The sequence below is a fragment of the Pantherophis guttatus genome, chromosome 2 (genome assembly GCF_059756535.1).
Source record: "Pantherophis guttatus breed Tessera chromosome 2, ASM5975653v1, whole genome shotgun sequence".
Taxonomy (NCBI): domain Eukaryota; kingdom Metazoa; phylum Chordata; class Lepidosauria; order Squamata; family Colubridae; genus Pantherophis; species Pantherophis guttatus.
Window position 1 is genome coordinate 160,122,162 of NC_142064.1, and position 20,453 is coordinate 160,142,614.

The following is a 20,453-nucleotide window of genomic DNA, read 5'->3' on the forward strand; positions in this document are numbered from 1 at the left end:
TTGCCAACAGGTCAATCTTTGAGGAGAGCTTGGGATACAAGATATTTTTGCATTCTACCGATATGATAAATTCATCTTGGTTTTTGGCATGATATGAGCAATCAATAAACCATTAGATATGGTCACGTGCTAGCTCTGTGAGTCTCCAAATACTTAAAACCTCAAAGTAGGTTGAAATTGGGGATGGCAAATCTAAAAATTTAAGACTTCTCAACTATGTCCCAGAATTTCAAAGGAACCTTTTTTAATATAGAAGCACTTTGTTAATGGATGCTTGCTCATCATCCCACAAACAGCTCACAACCTAACATGCTAAAAGGTAACACAGGCTGTCTTTTTTTTAACCCAGGCATTGACCTTTGGTGCCTTCTGGGTATACTATTGGAATATAACTCTTGCAATCCTTTCCCATTAGCAATGCTGGCTGGAGCTAATAGGACCTGAAGAGTGAAGACCAAAATAGTTAGAGGGCCAAAGTTGCCTAGTTCTTGTTTAGTTAGCTATTGTTATTTAGACTGTCAGATATTATGATGCACAGAGCAAGAGAATGGAGCAGCCTTGTGCAGAAGTTTTTGATTTCTTTTATCCTGCTTTTATTGCTTTTATAAATAACTCAAGGCAATGAACATACCTAATACTGAAATGTGTTTGAATATTAGTAGTTCAGGTTTGTAGTTAGGCTATTGGTTTGAGCTCCAAAGTTGGCAATTTGGTTGCAAATGCTCCGTCACCATTCGAGGAGACAGAATGGTTTTGACCACTAGGAAGTCATGAAAAGCCAGAAGGAAGTCCCCCATTCTTCCATCTCTCCAAGTCCTCCTCTGTGGGCAGATGTGATGGCTCCTCGAATGGTGATGAAATGCTTACAACCAAATTGCCAATCTCGGAGCTCAAACCAGCAGCCATGCTTACTACTCCTTCCTTTGCCTCCTATTTTCCCCACACAACAATTTTATGAGGTGGATTGGGCTGAGAGAGAATGACTGGCCCAACTGATATTCTTGCCTAAGGCGGGACTAGAGGTCACAGTTTCCTGGGATAGAAGCCATGAAGACAATGGCCTTGACATAATGAAAACACAGGAGTCTCTTTTCTATTACCTCCTTGTCTCTGTGCTTTTTCCTGCATCCGTATTAGTACACAATAAAACCTGAAAACTCAAATGACTGCCATTCCATACTGTCAAAGAAAAGAATGAATTAGAGAATTGGTATTAGTCACTGGATTTATTAGCAATAGTGGGTCCAGAAGCTTCCTAGATGTGGCTGACTGCAACCAAGAGATCCAAGGAAGAAAGGGCTGCCTGGCCTTGTCAGTCCCTCTATGGCACTACCAGTCATTGCCTACTGTTGCCTCATCACTGTTCCGTTAATTGTAGGAGATGACCAGGCTGAGCCTGAGGAAGGAGTCAAACACCATGAGTCCCTTCATGCCCACAAGAGATCTAAGTGCGGCCCATCTTGAATTCCTGTGACTCTTAAGTACCGCCAATTTGCTTGGGACGTTAGCTCAGATTCTTGTGCAGAGTTTAAGCTTACAATAAATCTTTGTATACATTTAAACTGCCTGGATCTCCTGATTTCCCTGGTGTTTGATATTAATGCAACACTCCCAGTCTGGAATTTGGCCAATTTGAACCTCTACCTCATCACCTTCCTGCTGAGCAGCTTTGAAACCAGGATGATGCACGGCATGATTGGGTATCTGCGAGCAGCTGCCCTCTTCTACTGCATCCAGGTAACTCATTTTTGGGGCAAAAATGCTGGTGTCTTTTGAGGAATCTGAAACTGCAGCTACTGCTGTGCTAGGGAGATGCTGGTGGATGTCCACAGTGAATTTCCCCATGAAGTCAAGTACATTTCCAAATCCCTGAGTGGCTGAGAACCACAGCAATTCAAGATCTAATGTAGCTGAAGGATGCCGGGTTAGAGAAGACTGTTTTTTATATAATGCCTTTTTCTTTCTTTTCTAATAATCCAATGAAAGAGTACAAATTTCTTCATGAAATGCTGGCTTGCCCTTTATTTCTGACACATCTTTCTTATGTCTAAAGCACAAGTGCCTTTTCGACCAATGCGTCTCCCTCAGGGTTTGCAATTGTGTGCGGTGTTGGTTTTAATGGCTTTTAGTAAAAACCCTCCATGTAATATACTGTATATATTTTAAAAATTAGGGTTTGATATGCTCCCTTAATCCAGGGATCTGGGGAAAATTCCTTGGTTTATTCTTGGTAGATAATGTCTTTTGATCCTGTTTGGAGCTTTTCAATGCCTTTTATAGCGCCTTGGAATATAGACAATGATGTGCACTGAACAAGAGTTATCTGAGCCCGTCTTTCCTGCTCTTTGAACATCTTTACTTGAGTTTGGTCTTTTGGTTTCTGTGATCAGACTGTTTGAATGAAATGTTAAGTGGAACAGATGGCCCTGGTTCTTCCCATTGCCTGCTTGGCCAACCACTGTCATTCGCCTGCTGGTTTCTCACAGCCAAAACCAATCCTTTATTCTTTCCCATAGCATCTGCCACAAAGAGATATGTGCATATGAGGCACATGGGCTGTGTCAAGGTTTTCAGCACTTTCCTCCACAATGGATCGGCTGATGGAAACGTCACATATTGTTCCCAGTAGCTGCCAGAGTCCAAAACACCACGGGGACCTTGAACTCAATTGCATAAAAGGGGATGATAATTCATCCTTCCTATGCTGACAGCTCCACAAAACTCATTTAATGCAGTTTAACAGAGAAATACTTCCTTTGACAATTTAAAATTGTCAACAACTCAAGATTCCACGAGGTAGGCCTTGCCAGTAAGTTACAGAGAAGGGTATTTTTTTCTGCTCTTTCTGGAAAAATAAAAAGGTTACAGGAATATCCAAATTTCACAGAATTTGACAGTTGAAAATCAGCCCTGAATACATTATGGGGAATCAACTCAACAAAATATGTTTAAGAGACATTTCCAGTGACAATGTCACTCTGTGGGAATCTTTTCACCCAGCAGAAAAACTGTGCTGGAGGAAAAAAACAATCTTACCAATTCCCTTTCTCTGAAATTCTGTATATAGTGTCCCCTTTCTGAATCTGCTCCGATGGGTTGTTTTTATTTCAACAGAATAACAGAACAGAGCCGGAAGGAACCTGGGAGGTCTTTTAGTTCAACCCTCTGCTCAGGCATATATGATTTCAGACAAATGGTTATCCAATCTCTTTTTAAAAACTTCCAGTGTTGGAACATTCACAATTTCTGAAGGCAAGTCATTCCACTGATTAATTGTTCTAACTGTCAGGAAATTTATCCTTATTTCTAGGTTGCTTCTCTTCTTGATTAGTTTCCATCCATTGCTTCTTGTTCTGCCTTCAGGTGCTTTGGAGAATAGCTTGGCCCCCCCTCTTCTTTGTGGCAACCCCTTAGATATTGGAACATTGCTATTGCGTCATCCTTAGTCCTTCATTTCATTAACCCAGACATACCCAAGTCCAGCAACCGTTCTTTATATGTTTAGGGTTGTGAGTTATCCCAGATCAGTGACATAGGTAAGCAAGAGCCGCAGTGGGAAAAGATAAACTTTTCATTTTTACCACTAAGAATTTTTACAGTGGAACTCCTCTGACAGAAGGAATTCCCCCCCCCCCCTCCAGTAGAATAAAAGTTGGGTCCAAACCATTGGGTGCTTTCTTGGGGTGAAATTTGGAAAAAGTGTTGAACTACTGACACCAAGGCTAAAACCATTTCATATTAGTCTTCTTCTCCTTTTACTCTTCTTTACCTTCATGTTACAAAAAGCTGCAAGAAATAAGATCAAAATAATGACCAGGAGAAACATCATGCAGTTGTATCTCTGGAATCTAGACCAGATCTAATTCATAAAGTGGGCCAGATCGCATGTACCTTAGACTTATTTTTAGGACTCTTAACATTTCATTACAGATTCTTAAGTAAATGTATCTGTAATGGATCTTATGTATGTCTGGCAGTAGCTTCCAAATGCATTTGTATACAGTAAAACAGGATGCAGGTGTTTTTCTATATATTCTACATTTATAGAAGAATTACTTAAGTAACTTATCAGAAATAAATTGAATAACTTATTTCTATGAAGACATGTATAATCTTAAACTGTGAAGTAAATCAAGTTTACATAAAATCTTCCTCCATTTAAAACTCTTTTTAAAAATTCTGGGAGTGGAGAAATTTAACCTGCTAGCTTTTGCAAACTAGTAACATACTTAACTATAAATCAGGAGTGATATTGGGATACTAATTCAGATGGCCAGAAGCAGCAGAGATTGAGTGATTCATGCCCTTATCACCACTTCATTACACTTCTACAATGTGCTCTACATAGGTTTACCTTTGAAGACCCCTTGGAACTCCTGTTGGTCCAAACTGTGCTGGCCTGCATTAATCACTATGAAATATTATACTTATCTTGGAGGTACTGCATTGGTTACCAATAGGCTTCTGGATACAATTCAAAGTGCTAGTGTTGGGCAATAAAATCCTATGTGGCTTGATGCCTCAGAATTTACAGGACTGCCCACTCCAGCAAAAGGCATAATCCCTACAAAGAAGTCTTTCCAGGGGAATCTGCTTGTGATATCCCAGAAAGTCCTGCCTTTACATCATGGCTACTATATTCTGTGACAGCTCCCTCTAGAAGTGATGTTCCCAGACCCTTCCCAAATACCCTTCTAGAAGTTTTGAAAGACTACGTTTTTCTCAAAGGCCTTTGGGAAATGACTGTGGTCATCATTACTTGGGCACCTTTGTTTTCTATTATTAGGCATTGTCACCATTGCTTTGGATGAGTAGTGTGCTTTAAATATTATATTGTAGACATTTCTTCTTATCTTTTTGTATGTTGTAGCCCTTCATGAATTTAGAAGATTTGATGGCAAATACATTGGATGGATGGATGGATGGGTGGGTGGGTGGGTGGATGGATGGGTGGGGGATCGATCAATCAATCAATCAATCAATCAATCAATCAATCAATCAATCAACCAATACAGAATTCACCATAGATGATTAATAAAAATTCTTGCTCTCCAGTCAAAAAACAAAATTCTATGCTGTTTGAAGGTAATTTCTGTTGGGTCTTGTACAGGTAACTCTACACCCAAACAGCTACTGTTCAGAGACAGATTTAAATTAGCCTCTCCAGTTCCTACTTCTATCTGGAAGCAATTTATCCACAGCAGCTTAGCTTGGAAATAGGTGATGATTTTATGGCAGTACACTGTCAAGAATCTTCTGTACTGGGGGCAATCATTTATATTTCAGAATGTTGAACTCTTTTGGTCTAAGAAGATTCTCAATCATCCAGATCATGATTGTCCCAAATGTGCTTTTGCAAAAGGCAACTGATTTTCTTCGGGATTTTTCTTGAAAATTTCAAGGAAGGAAGGAAGGAAGGAAGGAAGGAAGGAAAAGTTAGTTCAGTAGCCCTTTGGAAAAGCATCTGTGAAATCTTGATGTTATTTGGGTTTTTGTTTGCACAAGAATCTTCAAGAAGTAGCTATACAATCAGAAATTGTGGGAAGTTATTTGGCAAAAGGCAACTAATACTAACCAATTTACCATATGCCAAGTAAGATATAGACCCACCTGAACCATTCCAATCTTGCAACTGGTAATACTTCTGGATATCGACAATCCTCCCTTGCTATTCACCATCTTATATTATCTAAAATGTAATGCCAAATGTTAATGTTTTGGTAATCTAAGACAATGAGCAGTAAGGGTGCTCTGCAGCCTAAAATCAGCTTGGTGCTCAGTCAAAAGCACCAGAACCCATGGAAACATTTTGATGACAGCTGGAAAAGGGCTAGCAACAACAAGAAGCAGCACCATGCTTGATGTCCCTCTGATTCTTGGACTGGCAATTAAACCTGGTTTAATTTTTTTAAAAATCCAAATAAATTATACATATATTGTGCCTTTAAAATTAATGCTTCAAAATTCTGAAGAGGGCAAGATGGGGAACATTTTGCTAAGATCTGATGTCCAACAACACAAGTTGGTTTATGAGACCTGGCAATACTGCCCTAGGCTTGGCCAATCTTCACATTCATACTGTTTAAGTACATTCATCTCTCCCCAATAAAGCTCATATTTATAAAGAACCGGGGCTAATAGGACATATTTGTGGCTTCTCATTTATGACGGGCACCTTATAAACCTCTCCTGTACAATAAATGTCTACAAAAGAAGCGAAGAGTCTTACACAAACTGTCCAAAACAGCCAGTCATAAAACCTTTATAACATTCCAAGGCAATATATTGTTGGGATATTTCACATCACTGGCTGGTTTATTTTCCTTTCCCGGTTCTATTTTTAGTCACCTCCTGCATTTTCTTCATTATTTCACCATGTGAATTATTAACAAAACAATAAAGCTCAGGGGGGTGGACAGAGCTCCAATGCTATCTACAAAGTGCGGGGTAAACTTAAATAACACTTTGTGGAACATGGAAGTTTACAAGACAGATTTCATGATTATACACAACACCAAGCAGCTGTGAGGGTGATGCAATCTGAGAATCCATTGGTTTCTCCCTCAGCAGTTTTTAGTAAAGTCCTGAGGCCTGATCTGTGCTTGGCAGAGACTTGGCAGAGGGTAGACCAAAGAGTGCTCCAAGAGATTTTAAGAGAAGACACATTTAAGTTTGTCCTCCAATTTTGGCCTTGAAAAACATTCTTGCTTCCAAAGGACTTCAGGATTTCAGAGAGGGAATTCCCCCAGGAATGTTGCATCTTATGTTCCACAGAAGATGAGAGTAGAAGGTGGACCAGAAAGGGCGTTGTCTTACCTGAACGCCCGTTCTCGGGATCGATGTGACAGCGGTCAGGCAAGGGTTAACTACCCTAATCTGGCGCAGATCGAGTCAGGAAGTTGAGCTCCTCCCCTTGCTGCTCCCTCCAGCTTTCGACGAGGGATGTGAAGTGATGTCCTGACGACGCACTAGCCACCTGAAAAACACCAAACAAACAACAGGAGTGCCCCCAGCCGAGACGGACCGGCGGAATGAAGGGTGGGGCTGACCGCTGTCACATCGATCCCGAGAACGGGCGTTCAGGTAAGACAACGCCCTTTCTAGGGAAGCGATCGTGACAGCGGTCAGGCAAGGGACGTGCCAAAGCCCGTGACCTACTGGGAGGGACCCGCCCGGGACGTGGAGGCCTGGTCCGCACAGACCTGTTGAAGAACCCGACGACCAAAGGCCGCCTCCGCTGATGCAAAACTATCGATCCGATAGTGGCGGATGAAAGGCGTGGGAGACGCCCAAGCTGCGGCCCGGCAGATCTCAAGCAGAGACGCCTGGGTGGCCCACGCTGCTGAAGTCGCCGCACTGCGAGTGGAATGAGCAGTGATGCGACGCGGGGTAGGAAGAGATAACGCCTCATAGGAAGAGGCAATAGTGGCGCGAAGCCAACGACCAACAGTGTGGGAGGATACCTTCAGACCCAGAGATGAAGGTTGGAAGGAGACAAAGAGCGCCTCCGACCTACGGAAAGAGGACGTTCGGTGGATGTAAATGCGTAGGGCTCAACGAACATCCAGAGAGTGCCAAACTCGTTCCCGCGGGTGTGACGGGTGGGGGCAAAAGTCAGGAAGAATCAGTTCCTGGGACCGGTGAAATAAAGAATTAACCTTTGGAAGAAAGGTGGGGTCCAAACGGAGTACCACCCTGTCGGGGTGGAAAATGCAAAGGTCAGCCCTCGTGGAGAGGGCTGCCAATTCTGAAATCCGCCTAGCGGAAGTAATGGCAACTAAAAAGGACACTTTATAGGAAAGGAACCGCAAGCCCACAGTACGGAGGGGCTCGAAGGGAGCCCGCGTGAGAGCGTCTAACACCTTTGGGAGATCCCAGGTAGGGTAACGCCGTACGGGCGGAGGATGGGAATTGGAAGCACCTCTAAGGAACAGCCTTATCAAGGGGCGGTGGGCTAGGGAGTGTCGGGAGCCCAAACAGAGAATAGATGACAAAGCGGCTACTTGCCTGCGTAAGGTGTTGGGTGAAAGTCCCGCAGCCAGCCCTCGTTGAAGAAAAACGAGTACCTGTTCCGTGGAGGCCATTCTCGGATCCAGGCCTTTTGAGTCACACCAACCAGCGAAGGATCGCCATGTCGCCCCGTAAATACGTAGCGTGGCCGGTCGACGAGCCACCAGGATGGTATCGACCACGTCGTTGGGGAGATGGGAGTCCGTCAGGAGCTGGCGCTCAACAGCCAGGCAGTTAGCTGAAGCCAGGCGGCGTCCGGGTGGTGGAGTTCGCCCTGCCGGAGGATGACGTCGGCGGAGGGTAGACGCCAAGGAGGAAGGACCGACAGAGCCCGGAGGTCGGCAAACCAGGGCCGACGAGGCCAATGGGGAGCGATGAGTATGAGATCCGCCTGCTCTTCTAGAAGCTTCCGGACAACCCTGGATAGGAGGGGAAGGGGGGGAAAGGCATAGAGAAGGCCCTTGGGCCACCTGCTCAGGAGGGCGTCCGTGGATTCCGCCATCGGGTCCGGGAATCTGGAGAAGAAGCGGTCCGTTTGCCGGTTGGCCCTCGTTGCAAACAAGTCCACCACAGGAACCCCGAACCGGCGCGTGATCCTCTGGAACAGGGTCGGGTCGAGCTGCCATTCGCTGTGGTCCACCGTCGATCGGCTCAGCCAGTCCGCCTGGGTGTTGCTCAGGCCCGAAATGTGGGAAGCCCGGAGGGACCTCAGATTGGCCTCCGCCCAGGCTCCCAGACGCTCCGCCTCCTCCATCAGGGAGCGAGACCGAGTCCCCCCCAGGCGGTTGACATGGGCCTTGGCGGCCACGTTGTCTGTCCGGACAATGACGTGTCTGTCCCTGACCAACTCCCTGAACACCCGGAGGGCCAGATGGATGGCCCGGAGCTCTAGCCAGTTTATATTGTGGCTTCTGTCCTCTGAGGACCAAAGCCCTTGGGCCAGGCAGGACTGCATATGGGCCCCCCAGCCATAGAGGCTGGCATCTGTAGTTAGAATGACAGGGTTGGGTTCCCTGAATTCCCTCCCTTTGGATAGGGCCCCGGAAGACCACCAGCGGAGGGACTGGATGACAGAAGAGTTAAGGTGAACAATCATGTTGGAAGCCGAATTCCGGGACTTCTGGTACGGGAGAAGAAACCACTGCAGGGACCTGCAGTGGAGACGGGCCCACGGTACGATGCCGATGCATGAGACCATCTTCCCCAGGAGTTGAGAAAGGGTTGCCAGGGAAACCGGGGATCCCTGAGCAACGGAGCTGACCAGAGACCGCAGACTGGACAGCCTTTCCTTGGAAAGATAGACCCTGCTCTCGACCGTATCAATGATAGTCCCAAGGTGTTGGATGCGGGTCGCAGGTACCAGGTGGCTCTTGGCCCGATTGATGGAGAAACCGTGAGCCTCCAGGACCTGGAGGGTGGCGTCCAGATCCTGACGTGCCCGCACCTCCGAGCTCGAGAGGATGAGAAGGTCGTCTAGATAACATTGGATCCGAATTGGTCGAGCACGAAGGTGTGCCGCAAGTGCGGCCATTAATTTAGTAAAGACCCGGGGGGCCGAGGAGAGGCCGAATGGAAGGGCACGATACTGGTAATGTCGACCGGCATGACAAAACCGGAGAAATTTGACATACGCCGGATGAATGGGAACATGTAGGTAGGCTTCCGTCAGGTCGATGGACGTAAGGAAGTCCCCTACCCTAATGCCTTCCAGGATGGAAGCTAGGGACTGCATCTTGAACCGCCGGTAGAGGACCCAGCGGTTCAAGGACTTGAGGTCCAGAATGGCTCTCCAGCCCCCCGAGGATTTCTGAACGACGAACAGGCGGGAGTAAAAACCTTGTCCGTGCTGCTCCTGTGGCACCGGCTCGATGGCCCGAATATCAAGGAGGTGTTTGACGGCCGAGGCCAGAAGGAGCCGTTTCTGCCGATCCCTGGAAAGGGGACATCGGAGAAACCTGTCGGGGGGAGTGGAGAGAAATTCCAGGGAGAGGCCCCACCTAACCGTCTCCCGGACCCAAGCGTCCGAAGAAGAAACCTCCCATTGGCTGGCAAAGAGAGCCAGGCGGCCCCCAATGGGAGGGTCGGACGAGCAGCTAACGGGACCTGCGGAAGGGCCGACCGCGGCCCCCACGGGGATGGCGTCTGGAGAATCCCCTCTGGGGCTGGAATCCCTGGCGATCAGGAGGCCGGGATCGAGGAGGGAATGCCCTAGGGGACTGCCCCCCCGGGAAGGAGTTGTCAAAGGGGCGAAAGGAACGCCTGAACTCGGACCTTCTAGATACACTAGGAAGGATACGCTTCTTGTCCCTTGTTTCTATCAGGAGAGGTTCCAACGGGGCCCCGAAGAGGGCCGGGCCCTCAAAGGGGGAAGAGGCGAGACGCCACTTTGACCTGGCATCCGCTTGCCAATTGCGGAGCCAGAATAGGCGCCGGGAAGTAACTGAGGCGCCAATTGATTTTGCCGCAAAGCGAGACGCATTGAGCGTCGCGTCAGCGGAGAATTCTAGAGCGGCCAGGATCTTGTTCAGATCCTGATGGGTCCTGGAATCCGACACGGGAAGCCTATCCTGCAATTGTCGGATCCACAAGATAGATGCCCTATTAAAAAAGGACGAAGCCATGGCAGATCTAGCCGCCCAGGCAGAGGCCTGATGTGATTTAACCAGGGACTGCTCTAGCCTTCTATCCTCCGGACGGAGGTTGTCCTCTGGAGGTCCGGTAACGTTAGCTTGAGCCGTAAGGGCCGCCACCGGAGGATCAACCGTGGGGACCTGCAGCAGAGATGATAAATCCGGGGCTAGATTGTAAAAGCGCCGGTCGAGCTGATTGGGATTAGGTCCCGATGAAGGAGCTGTCCATTGCTTCTTCAATACGTCTTTAAATAGTCTGGGCCCTGGTATTTCCTCAGTTTCTATTTCTGGGACCTCAAAGAGGGGCAAGGGAGCCCCAGTGCCGTCCCCTGAAGATGAAGGGGCAGGAGAATTCCCCAGGCGGGTGGTCAACTTGGCTTTGTGTAGTAATGACCTGAAAAGCTGGGGTTTAAATAGTCCAATGAAGGACGGTTGATCAGGTGCTAAGTCCTCATCCTCAGACAGATCCCTGTCCCTACCATCCTCCTCAGCTACCGATGGGTGTACAGAAGGAGCCCCAGAGGCATAGGCCCCCGCTGAAGCATGGGCCTCCTCTAAGAGAGAACCCTCTAGGTCAGCCCTAGAACAGTTAGAATCCGCCACCCAGGATGAGGTCCTGCGCTGAAGCTCAGCTTGTACCCCTTTTTGTATAGCAGCCTGAAAGAAATTAAGAAATTCAGGAGTCATGTTAAAGCCAGCAGGCACAATACCTCCCAGGGGTCCTGGGGCCTCCTTGGGGGTAGGAGAGGCAGCTGCTTGCCCCTGGGATGGAGGAGATGTAGATCGAGGCCCGAAAAGGGCCTCACAAACGTCCTCTTGTAATGGAGGAAGAGAGTGGTCCCCATCTGGAGATAAGGGCTGCAGGGCCTGGGACAGTTCTCCCGAAGTTTCTGGAGGAGGAGCCTGAGGGGGTGGAGGGGCCTGAGGAGGTTGAGGAGCCCCAGACCCAGGTAGAACCGGGGCATCTCTAATGGAGGCCTCCCTCATGGCCTTCTGGATGGAACGCTCAATTGCCTGATGTAAACGTAATTCTTCCTTGGCCTTATCAGCAGCCTTCTTATCCTCCCTGGAGGAGTGAGTCTTTTTGGCCTTCTTTGAAGGAGCAGCCGAGGAAGGCCCGGCTTCGGGATCCTCAGAGGCCTGGCGTTTGGAGGTTTTAGAGTTGCGAGCGGCCATCTTGAAATTAAGGCCTCAAGAGCCCACGAGGCAAATATAAAATGGCGGCAGAAGGGGCGCTCAAGTGGCGACTGAATAGGCCTCGCTAGTTACTCTCCAATTAATATGAGGAAGCCTCCCCGTTAAGCCCCAATCAAGCCACTCAGCCCCGTACAGTACCACAGTCTTCGCTCCAGGAAGCAGTCCGATCTGGAGCTGTCAATCACCCCAGCGCAGAGCGCGCGGACGGGTCTCTCGGGCGGCACGGCTTGAAGAGGGGCGAGAGAGAGAGAGAGAGAGAGGCTGCTGATTGAGAGCGGCGGCTGGAAGGGGCGGCAGAGGGATTAGTCTGCCGCTAGGTGCCTTCGGGAGCGGAGAAAAGCCCCGCTCGCCGGAATCGAAGCCGCCGATGAATCTCAGCCGCCGAGCAGCCAGGGACCTGCAGGAGGTTCCCCTCGGCGGATTTAAGCGTGAGCCGTACTCGCCGGTGGAAGGAGAGGCGCGAAAAACCAGCCTCAATCCTTAAAGACCGCTAACGGTCCCAGCAGGCAGAGACCAAAGCCTCTCCTGCTGGCTGCACCTAAAGAGTTTATTTTCTACTGACAATGGATTTCTAGCTCTCTTTTAATTGAACTCGATCAGGAGATGGCTAAGTGCGTCCGATCCGGCACAGATCGAGTCAGAAAGCTGGAGGGAGCAGCAAGGGGAGGAGCTCAACTTCCTGACTCGATCTGCGCCAGATTAGGGTAGTTAACCCTTGCCTGACCGCTGTCACGATCGCTTCCCTAGAAAAACAATATCTTATATGAGCCATAAATACAAAATGAATGGAGTGGATAACACTCCCCACATTTTTTTTTTAATTTGATTTATATGCCGCCCTTCTCCGAAGACTCAGGGCGGCTTACAATGTGCTCAGCAATAGCCTTCATCCTTTTGTATATTTATACAAAGTCAGCTTATTGCCCCCACAAACTGGGTCCTCATTTCACCTACCTTAGAAAGGATGGAAGGCTGAGTCAACCTTGAGCCTTGGCGAGATTCGAACCCTGCAGTAATTGCAGGCAGCTGGTCTTAATAACCAGCTTAATAACAGGGTGCCTTAAACCCCTGTACTACCAAGGCTCTGTACTACCACATCCATTTCAAACATTCTTTTTGGCCTGCAATCTTTTTAAAAAGTTGACCTCACATGTCCCATAGACAACACTCATTCATCACTGTAGAGCAGATCAGATGTTAACTAGGAAGCAATATAGCAATCGTGCCAGTATCTTAATTCCTATGCATGATTTTCTCATTCAGGAAAATAAGCACATGAAGCAAAATTTCAGCCCTTTGAAACAGTGTTCTGAGGGGACCTTGGTGCTCTCTGAGCTTGGTTGGCTGGCGAACAGTTGTAGCTCAGGGTTGAAATGAGCGGTCCTTGATGTTCTTGCAGATGTTTCATTATCCAAACTAGGTAACATCATCAATGCTAGAAACATCTGCTAGAACATCAAGGACTACTCATTTTAGCCCTGAGCTACAACTATTCTCCTTTATTGATTACACAGCGTTCTATTAATGCTTGGATGGCAAAGGCAAATGGGTGTGTGTCAGGGGGAGAGGGATCCTAAAGCCACTAAATATAAGATGCCTTCTGCTTGATATGACTTCCTCCCTGGCGTAGGTTTTGCCCGTGAAGGTTCCCCAAGAAGCCCCTGCCCATAGTTCAACCCAACCCCAGCCAAAGGTCAAATTTTGCCTACCACCACAAACCAGTATGCTGCACACTGTATGGATGCGCTTGAAATTCCCTCAAAGGGAAGAGAAGCAAGTCAGCCATGAAATTACCACAGGCAAAGAGAAACGGCAAAACGGAAGAAATATTCACAAAGTCAAAGGCCTATCATTTCTTTATATGTTTTCCTGCCTCCTTGTGTGTCCATGGCTCAGGGCACCTAACCATCTGATATTAAAAATCAACATTACATTACAAAATGCCAGGAGGCTATCTGCCACAATCTACATCATCTGAAACTTCAAGGAAACAGAATGTATTAAACAGGATGTACTTGAGGCTGTGATAGTATGAATGATAGTCATTGCATCGGAATCTAAAAGTCAGAGTTGCAGTCCTCTGAACTGGTAGTCCTTTGAAAAAAACCTGACAAAGTAATTACACCACCAGTCCTCCTTTGAAGTGCTGCTTAGCTATACTGGACTGATGTAAGACAAAACATTTTCCTGGATCCATTTTAAGTGATTACATTAATATTTATGATGTACAAATCTTAAGGGAAAATCCTTACCTATCTTTTTAAAAAAATCCTTATGTATCCAATGATGCCCAACTGAGTAGCAGCATCTAGCTGAACTTAAAAAGCTAAGCAGGACTGGTCTGATTAGTGCTTGAATGAAAAACCACCATGAGACACCAGTTATAGCCTAGATTGGGAATTTTTTTTTTTTAAAAAAAAAAAAACCCAAACCCATGCTGGAATAAGGAAAATTTCAATTGATCCCTGCATTCTTATTTAAAACAAAACAAATAGAAAGCCTTGATAGATGTCCATGAGGAATCAAGTACAGATTAAAGTAGACTTGAACCTACGCAACCTTATATCCAACTATTGTATTTGGGATCATGGCTTTGATTTTGCCTGCCTAGTTCACTTCTAAACCATGACAATGAGCAATTGGATGGGTAAACAAATACCTGTTTAACTCCAGAAAATCTGAAAAACTCTGCCTTTGCTGGGATTCTGATTTTTTTTTTTTCAGAGAGAAACCAACTGGTAATGTAAATACATAAACTTCATATCTTTAAAAAATATGACGTCTATCTAACTAATCTGCAGACAGCAATCTTAGTGAATGCAAAGTGTCCGACAGAGCAGTTTGTTCAGCATTACACTTTCAAATTTTCTAATATCCCAAGTCCTATCTCCATCCCTGAAGATCTGACCTGCTCTGCTTGGCCAGCGGTTCAGGGACCCAAGGATTCCCCTGCCATCCTGTTCAAATTTAAAAGAACAACCAGGGCAGGGGAAAAATATATCCAAGACCATAGCCTGAAGCTGGCACATGATTTGGCAAAAATCTCATAGCTATTAAAAATCCATGAAGCGAATTTATGAAAGATTAATTCAGGGCAGGGAACAGGAGCTGGCTCTAAGACAGGAGCACAAGAAAAGTTACGGCTCTACTGGGTCAATAGCAACCACTGATTAATTCAGTGCTTCCTTAATTTCTATAACAAGTGAGTGTCAGGAAATCAATAGGACACAATAACTAAGCAATGAGGACAAAACCGTGATAAGGAGAGAGAAAGCCCAGGAAGCGTCTGCAATTACAGCTATTTATTTCACCCATTTCCACCAGAATCCTTGCAGCCTCCAGACTAGGGCAAAGCTAAAAGGGAATTCCTTTAACCTACTCAGGATACAGGCCAGGGAAAACACTCTTAAGAGCTTTCAGGAAAAGCCACTTATTCAAACCAGCTAAGCAAACAGGATCCTACTGTCCTGCCTGTTACTTCTAAAGCAGCTATTTAGCTGCAAGATCAGATTTAATGGTGCACAGCTGAAGACGCTCACTGGATTTTATTTTTTTTTTTTAAAAGCAAAACACCCAGTTAAGACCCACCACAAAAAGCTCTCTCCCATGTGCTGTACTTTGAGGTACATGGGTTATGCATGTCACACAAACTATGAGCATAGTTGTTTCAAAGCAAGGACATTGTGTGCAGTGGTGGGATTGAAAAAATTAACAACGGGTTCGCTGTCTGGTTTCTGGGTGGGCGTGGATGTGGGGGCATGGTCTACTCAGCCTCTTACACCATGGCAAAGAGGGCGTTTTCACCCTCCCGAGGCTCTGGCGGCTTTCCTCAATCCTCTAGGAGGGTGAAAACGGCCTCCCCCGGGCAATGGAGGCCCTCCGGAGGCCAGAAACAGGCTTGTTTCTGGACTTCTGGTACTTCCAGTAGGCCCGTTTTTCACCCTCCCAAGGCCCCGGAAGCTTTCCTTGAGCCTCCAGGAGGCAAAAATGGCCTCCCCTGGGCACTGGAGGCTCTCCAGAGGCTGGAAACAGGGTTATTTCCAGACTTCCAGTAGGCCCATTTTTCACTCTCCCAGAGGCCTCTGTGTGGGCCCTGCACATATCTCATATCCAAAACAGGTCGCGTGGAGACTCCTTGGAGGGGAGGGACGGGGTGGGAGGGGTCAGCCAGTCCTTGGAACAACTGGTTCAGCAAACCAGATTAAAATTAACAACCAGCCTGAACCGGTCCGAACTGACTGAATCCCACCCAATTGTATGTATTCATCCAATTTGCCTCTGGAGTTTTAGATTAAGGTGGACCTTTGCAGTGAAATACAGATGGATGTTTCTGATGATGACTACTATTACCGGTATTACTGTAAAACCTTGAAAAAGATCAATGATTTTCTACAGAGTTTAAAACAGGAGTGGGAAGAACATTTTTCACAGCAAAAGTAAGATCTCCATATGAATATTTTCCAATTTTATGTACCCAGCTCAAGAATCTTGAAACAGAAAACATGACCAAGCATGAAGCACTTCATCCCTGTGAAAATTTCAGAGAAACTAATTGGTCTCTCTTGTAACGGTTTAAAATATTGATATTTTGGCTGTTATGGCATGAATTGCCTTGTGGTATACCATACTAAACACCATTTTGTGCATTTTTAAATGCAATATGTGTCCAAACCCATAAAAAAAGTAAAACCTATAAATATACAGCTGTAAGCAGTGGAGCAGAACATCAGCATTGATGGTTTTTGTCATTTGTCCCACATTCTCTCGACCATCCCTGTGATGGTTCCCTATGGAACCTCTGATTGGAGGTAGCAATGATGGTCCCAATATACAAAAAATGGTAACAAGAAAAGTCTAGATAATTATATATTTATGAGCCTTTTGAGTGCAGTAAGCAAAATCTCCAAAATTAGATGGAGCTTAGAATTAGATGAGCAAGTAGGATTCAGTGTGAGGCATTCAACTGTAGATCACATTTGTATACTGCTCATTTTATTAGCGGGTCTATAAATTTCAAATTTGCCTTTGATGCTACATGTTATGGAAAAAAGACCTTAAGAATATTTATATTGATAGGTGTCTCTTTTTCCTGCTTCAGAAACTATGGAATACTTCTTTAAGAGCGAGATGCAATCCCCAAGATCTGATCTCAGATATGATGATTGGGCCTCTGTCCTATTTAATTTCTAAGTCAACATATGGCAGAAACATAAAACTATCCAAATTTCCAAGTGAAAAAGTAAAGCATACTACAAGGAAGGGTCCCTTGCCTACATGATAGCAAAATATTGCATAGCCACAGCAAAAACAAAGCAACAGATCATGTAAACATAATCAATCATTGCTTTATTGATGCCCATATTTTTGAAAATTTGCTGATAATTGGTTATAAAGATATACAGTAGTCTTTTATCTACATAAGAACAATCCATTGAGTGGATGCCTCAATGAAAGGATCCATTTTCTAATGGCTGCCAAATCCATGACCACAGGATGCAGCACAATTGGACCACTATTAACAATCTCTATAGATTGGCAGATATAAGAGGAGGTGTGCGCTGGGCGTTAATGACATGGCGACACCCCCCAGCAATGGCGAACTCCGGTAGGACTCGACAGGAGGGCTTGTCTCAGATATCCTAGCCCCTCAGTTACTTAGGACTTTGACACAACAATTAGCTACACATTCTGAACACGTACATACTGGTAGCCCTCTGCAGAGTGTGTTACATTAATGAAAACATGAAGTTACCTGTGCCTAGCCTCTACCCATGTGCAGGATTGATTGAAGGTATCGTACGAACTAAAGGCAATTAAACACATCCCTTGTCACCCCTGTTATTTGGCCCACGAATAACAATTACAGTTCTACGAAAACTGTAAGGCTGCCTATCTGTTCCTTCTTAAGGGACCCCAATTCCCTTCAGAACAAGCAAACTATTCTGATTTCCTAGATCTGGGGAACCATTCATCCACTGACTTTCTTCCCCTAGTAGAATTCAAACATAGCTTACTTGATTCCCATCCAACCACTCATTGCATCCAAACATTAGCCCCAGACCTGCACAGCTTTCCGGATTGTTATGTAACAAAGAACCCAGGGCATCAGCCCGTTACTTATGAAGCTGTTCTTCAAACTTCCTAATGATTTTTTCACAAGAACCTTATAGAAATTCAAAAAGTATGGAACAAGTATGATTCCTTGGTACTCTGTGACAAAATTGTCAGAAAATGGACAAGTATTAATCAAATGCTATTTATTGTCACTAGCATTGCAGATGCAAGCAGAAGCACTACCATACAATGTTCCATATAGTTCTGAAGGTAATCCAATGATTATTATGGTCAAGGGTGTCCAAAGCTGCAAGAAATTAAACATGTCTAATAAGAGACACGGTGGCTCAGTGGCTAAGACATGGCGACACCCCCCAGCAATGGCGAATTCCGGTAGGACTCGACAAGAGGGCTTGTCTCAGATATCCTAGCCCCTCAGTTACTTAGGACTTTGACACAACAATTAGCTACACATTCTGAACACGTACATACTGGTAGCCCTCTGCAGAGTGTGTTACATTAATGAATGCTTGTCGATTGAAAGGTCGGCAGTTCAGCGATTCAAATCCCTAGTGCCGCGTAATGGGGTGAGCTCCCATTACTTGTCCCAGCTTCTGCCAACCCAGCAGTTTGAAAGCACATAAAAAATGCAAGTAGAAAAATGGGAACCACCTTTGGTGGGAAGGTAACAGCGTTCTGTGCGCCTTTGGCATTTAGTCATGCTGGCCACATGACAACGGAGACGTCTTCGAACAGCCCCGGCTCTTTGGATTTGAAACGGAAATGAGCACTGCCCCCTAGAGTCGGGAATGACTAGCACATATGTGCGAGGGGAACCTTTACCTTTTTAATAAGGTAATACTTTCCCCACCTTCCAGAAGAATGATCAAGGCTGATTCAGTCTCCAAATCTGATCTGAAGCTGATTTCAAATCTGACATGGAGATCAGACTGGTAGCTTGTTCCACATTTAGCACAATATTCTCATAGCGAAAAAGCATGATGATCAAGATTAGCCCCTGAGCTTCTAAGAAAGACGGGCAACCAGATTCCGTCTCTCATTCATGACAAATACAACAGGAACTGACAAACCTGTAGTCATCCAAATGTTATTGAACTAAAACTCCCCCAAACCCCCAATAGTAGATTCATTGATGGGAAATGCCAAGAATTCTTCTTCAACTCTTACCTTCTTCAATATTAACTGAATTTGGATTTTCTGCTGATAGAAATGGAAATAGATAATTTTGTCCTTAAATGCTGTGATTTAACAGTCATACATTGCCAGGAGCCTGAAAAATTATATCATCATGACTAATCACAAACAATGGGCTTATTGTCACTTCACAGCATGATATTTTCCTAACACCCATGTGAAAACAGGTAAAGTACTATGCCTGGCACAGTTCTCTCTCATTCTGCTGGCCTTTCCACCACTTAAACGGATGAAATGTGGCAGGTGTAATTTCCTTCTGTGACATTCAGAGTAAGTTGAATCAAGTCATGCTTATCTGTATATAATTTATAGTCAATATCCTACATGGAAAACCAATAGGTTATAGAAAGAATCTACTCATAGATTAGACTATAAACCAATAGGTTGTAGAAAGAATCTGATCATAGTCAGACTATAAAATATAAAATGCTAACTCTACCATCACTAAAATTCTAAAACAAAGACAAGGTAAGAATGCTTTAAGCTTATGGATCTATAAAACATCATGATCGCAAGCGGTAGCTTTGCAGTGCTACCAACAGAAGAATAAATTTGGTTGTTGATCTATGATTGATAGAGAAATGATAATCATTCCATTGAATCAGCTTGGTGTACTGGTTTAGGCATCAGAATAATAGAATAACAGAGATGGAAGGGAACTTTGGAGGTCTTCTAGTCCAACCCTCTGCTCAAGCAGGAAACCTTATACCATTTCAGACATCAGGAGATTGTGAGTTAATATAGTCCCACTTACAAAAGCCAGTGTGACCTTGGGCCAGTCATTCTCTCTCAGCTCCAGGAGGGAGGCAATGGCCAACCACTTCTGAAAATCCTTACCAAAAAAACTGCAGGGTCTAGTTACCAGGAGTTGAAAACTGACTTAAAGGCCTGCACACAGAGAGAGGCATGTAAATCATTACATTAGAGAGAGACATTACATTATTACATCATCCATGTAGTGACCCATCATCTTTTTTTATTTACCTAATTTATATCCCATTTTTTCCTTCATACTGAACATGCAATGCAGTTGACAGCAAAAAATAAACAAACAAGTAATTATGCAACATAACATTATATATCTTTATAGTAATATAAGTATCATTATCATAGAAAGTTCTGGCTAAATTGGGAGAGAGAACTGGGCCCAGTGGTGCATTTTATACACAGAGAATGGCACATGCCACATTCCTCACATGCCTAATAAATAGCCTCTGAAAACAGAAGGATTGTCTGAAGGGTCTCTCTCTCTCTTAGCTATCTTAAAGGAACAGGAGAAACAGCTTCTCAGACATGACCAAAGCTGTATCCAGAATGCAACTGGCATCCAGGACACTTCTCTCAACA

General features: G+C 45.3%; 2 protein-coding genes across 5 annotated transcripts in view; both read right to left on the minus strand.

Moving 5' to 3' along the window:
• CACNA1G (calcium voltage-gated channel subunit alpha1 G) overlaps positions 1 to 20,453 on the minus strand; it is a 419,473-nt gene that overhangs the window by 245,463 nt on the left and 153,557 nt on the right. The gene's annotated exons all lie outside the window — the stretch shown is intronic.
• On the minus strand, positions 10,104 to 11,816 carry LOC148115399 (uncharacterized). The gene has a single exon (XM_087888199.1). The coding sequence runs from the start codon at positions 11,814 to 11,816 to the stop codon at positions 10,104 to 10,106; it is 1,713 nt and encodes a 570-aa protein (XP_087744325.1).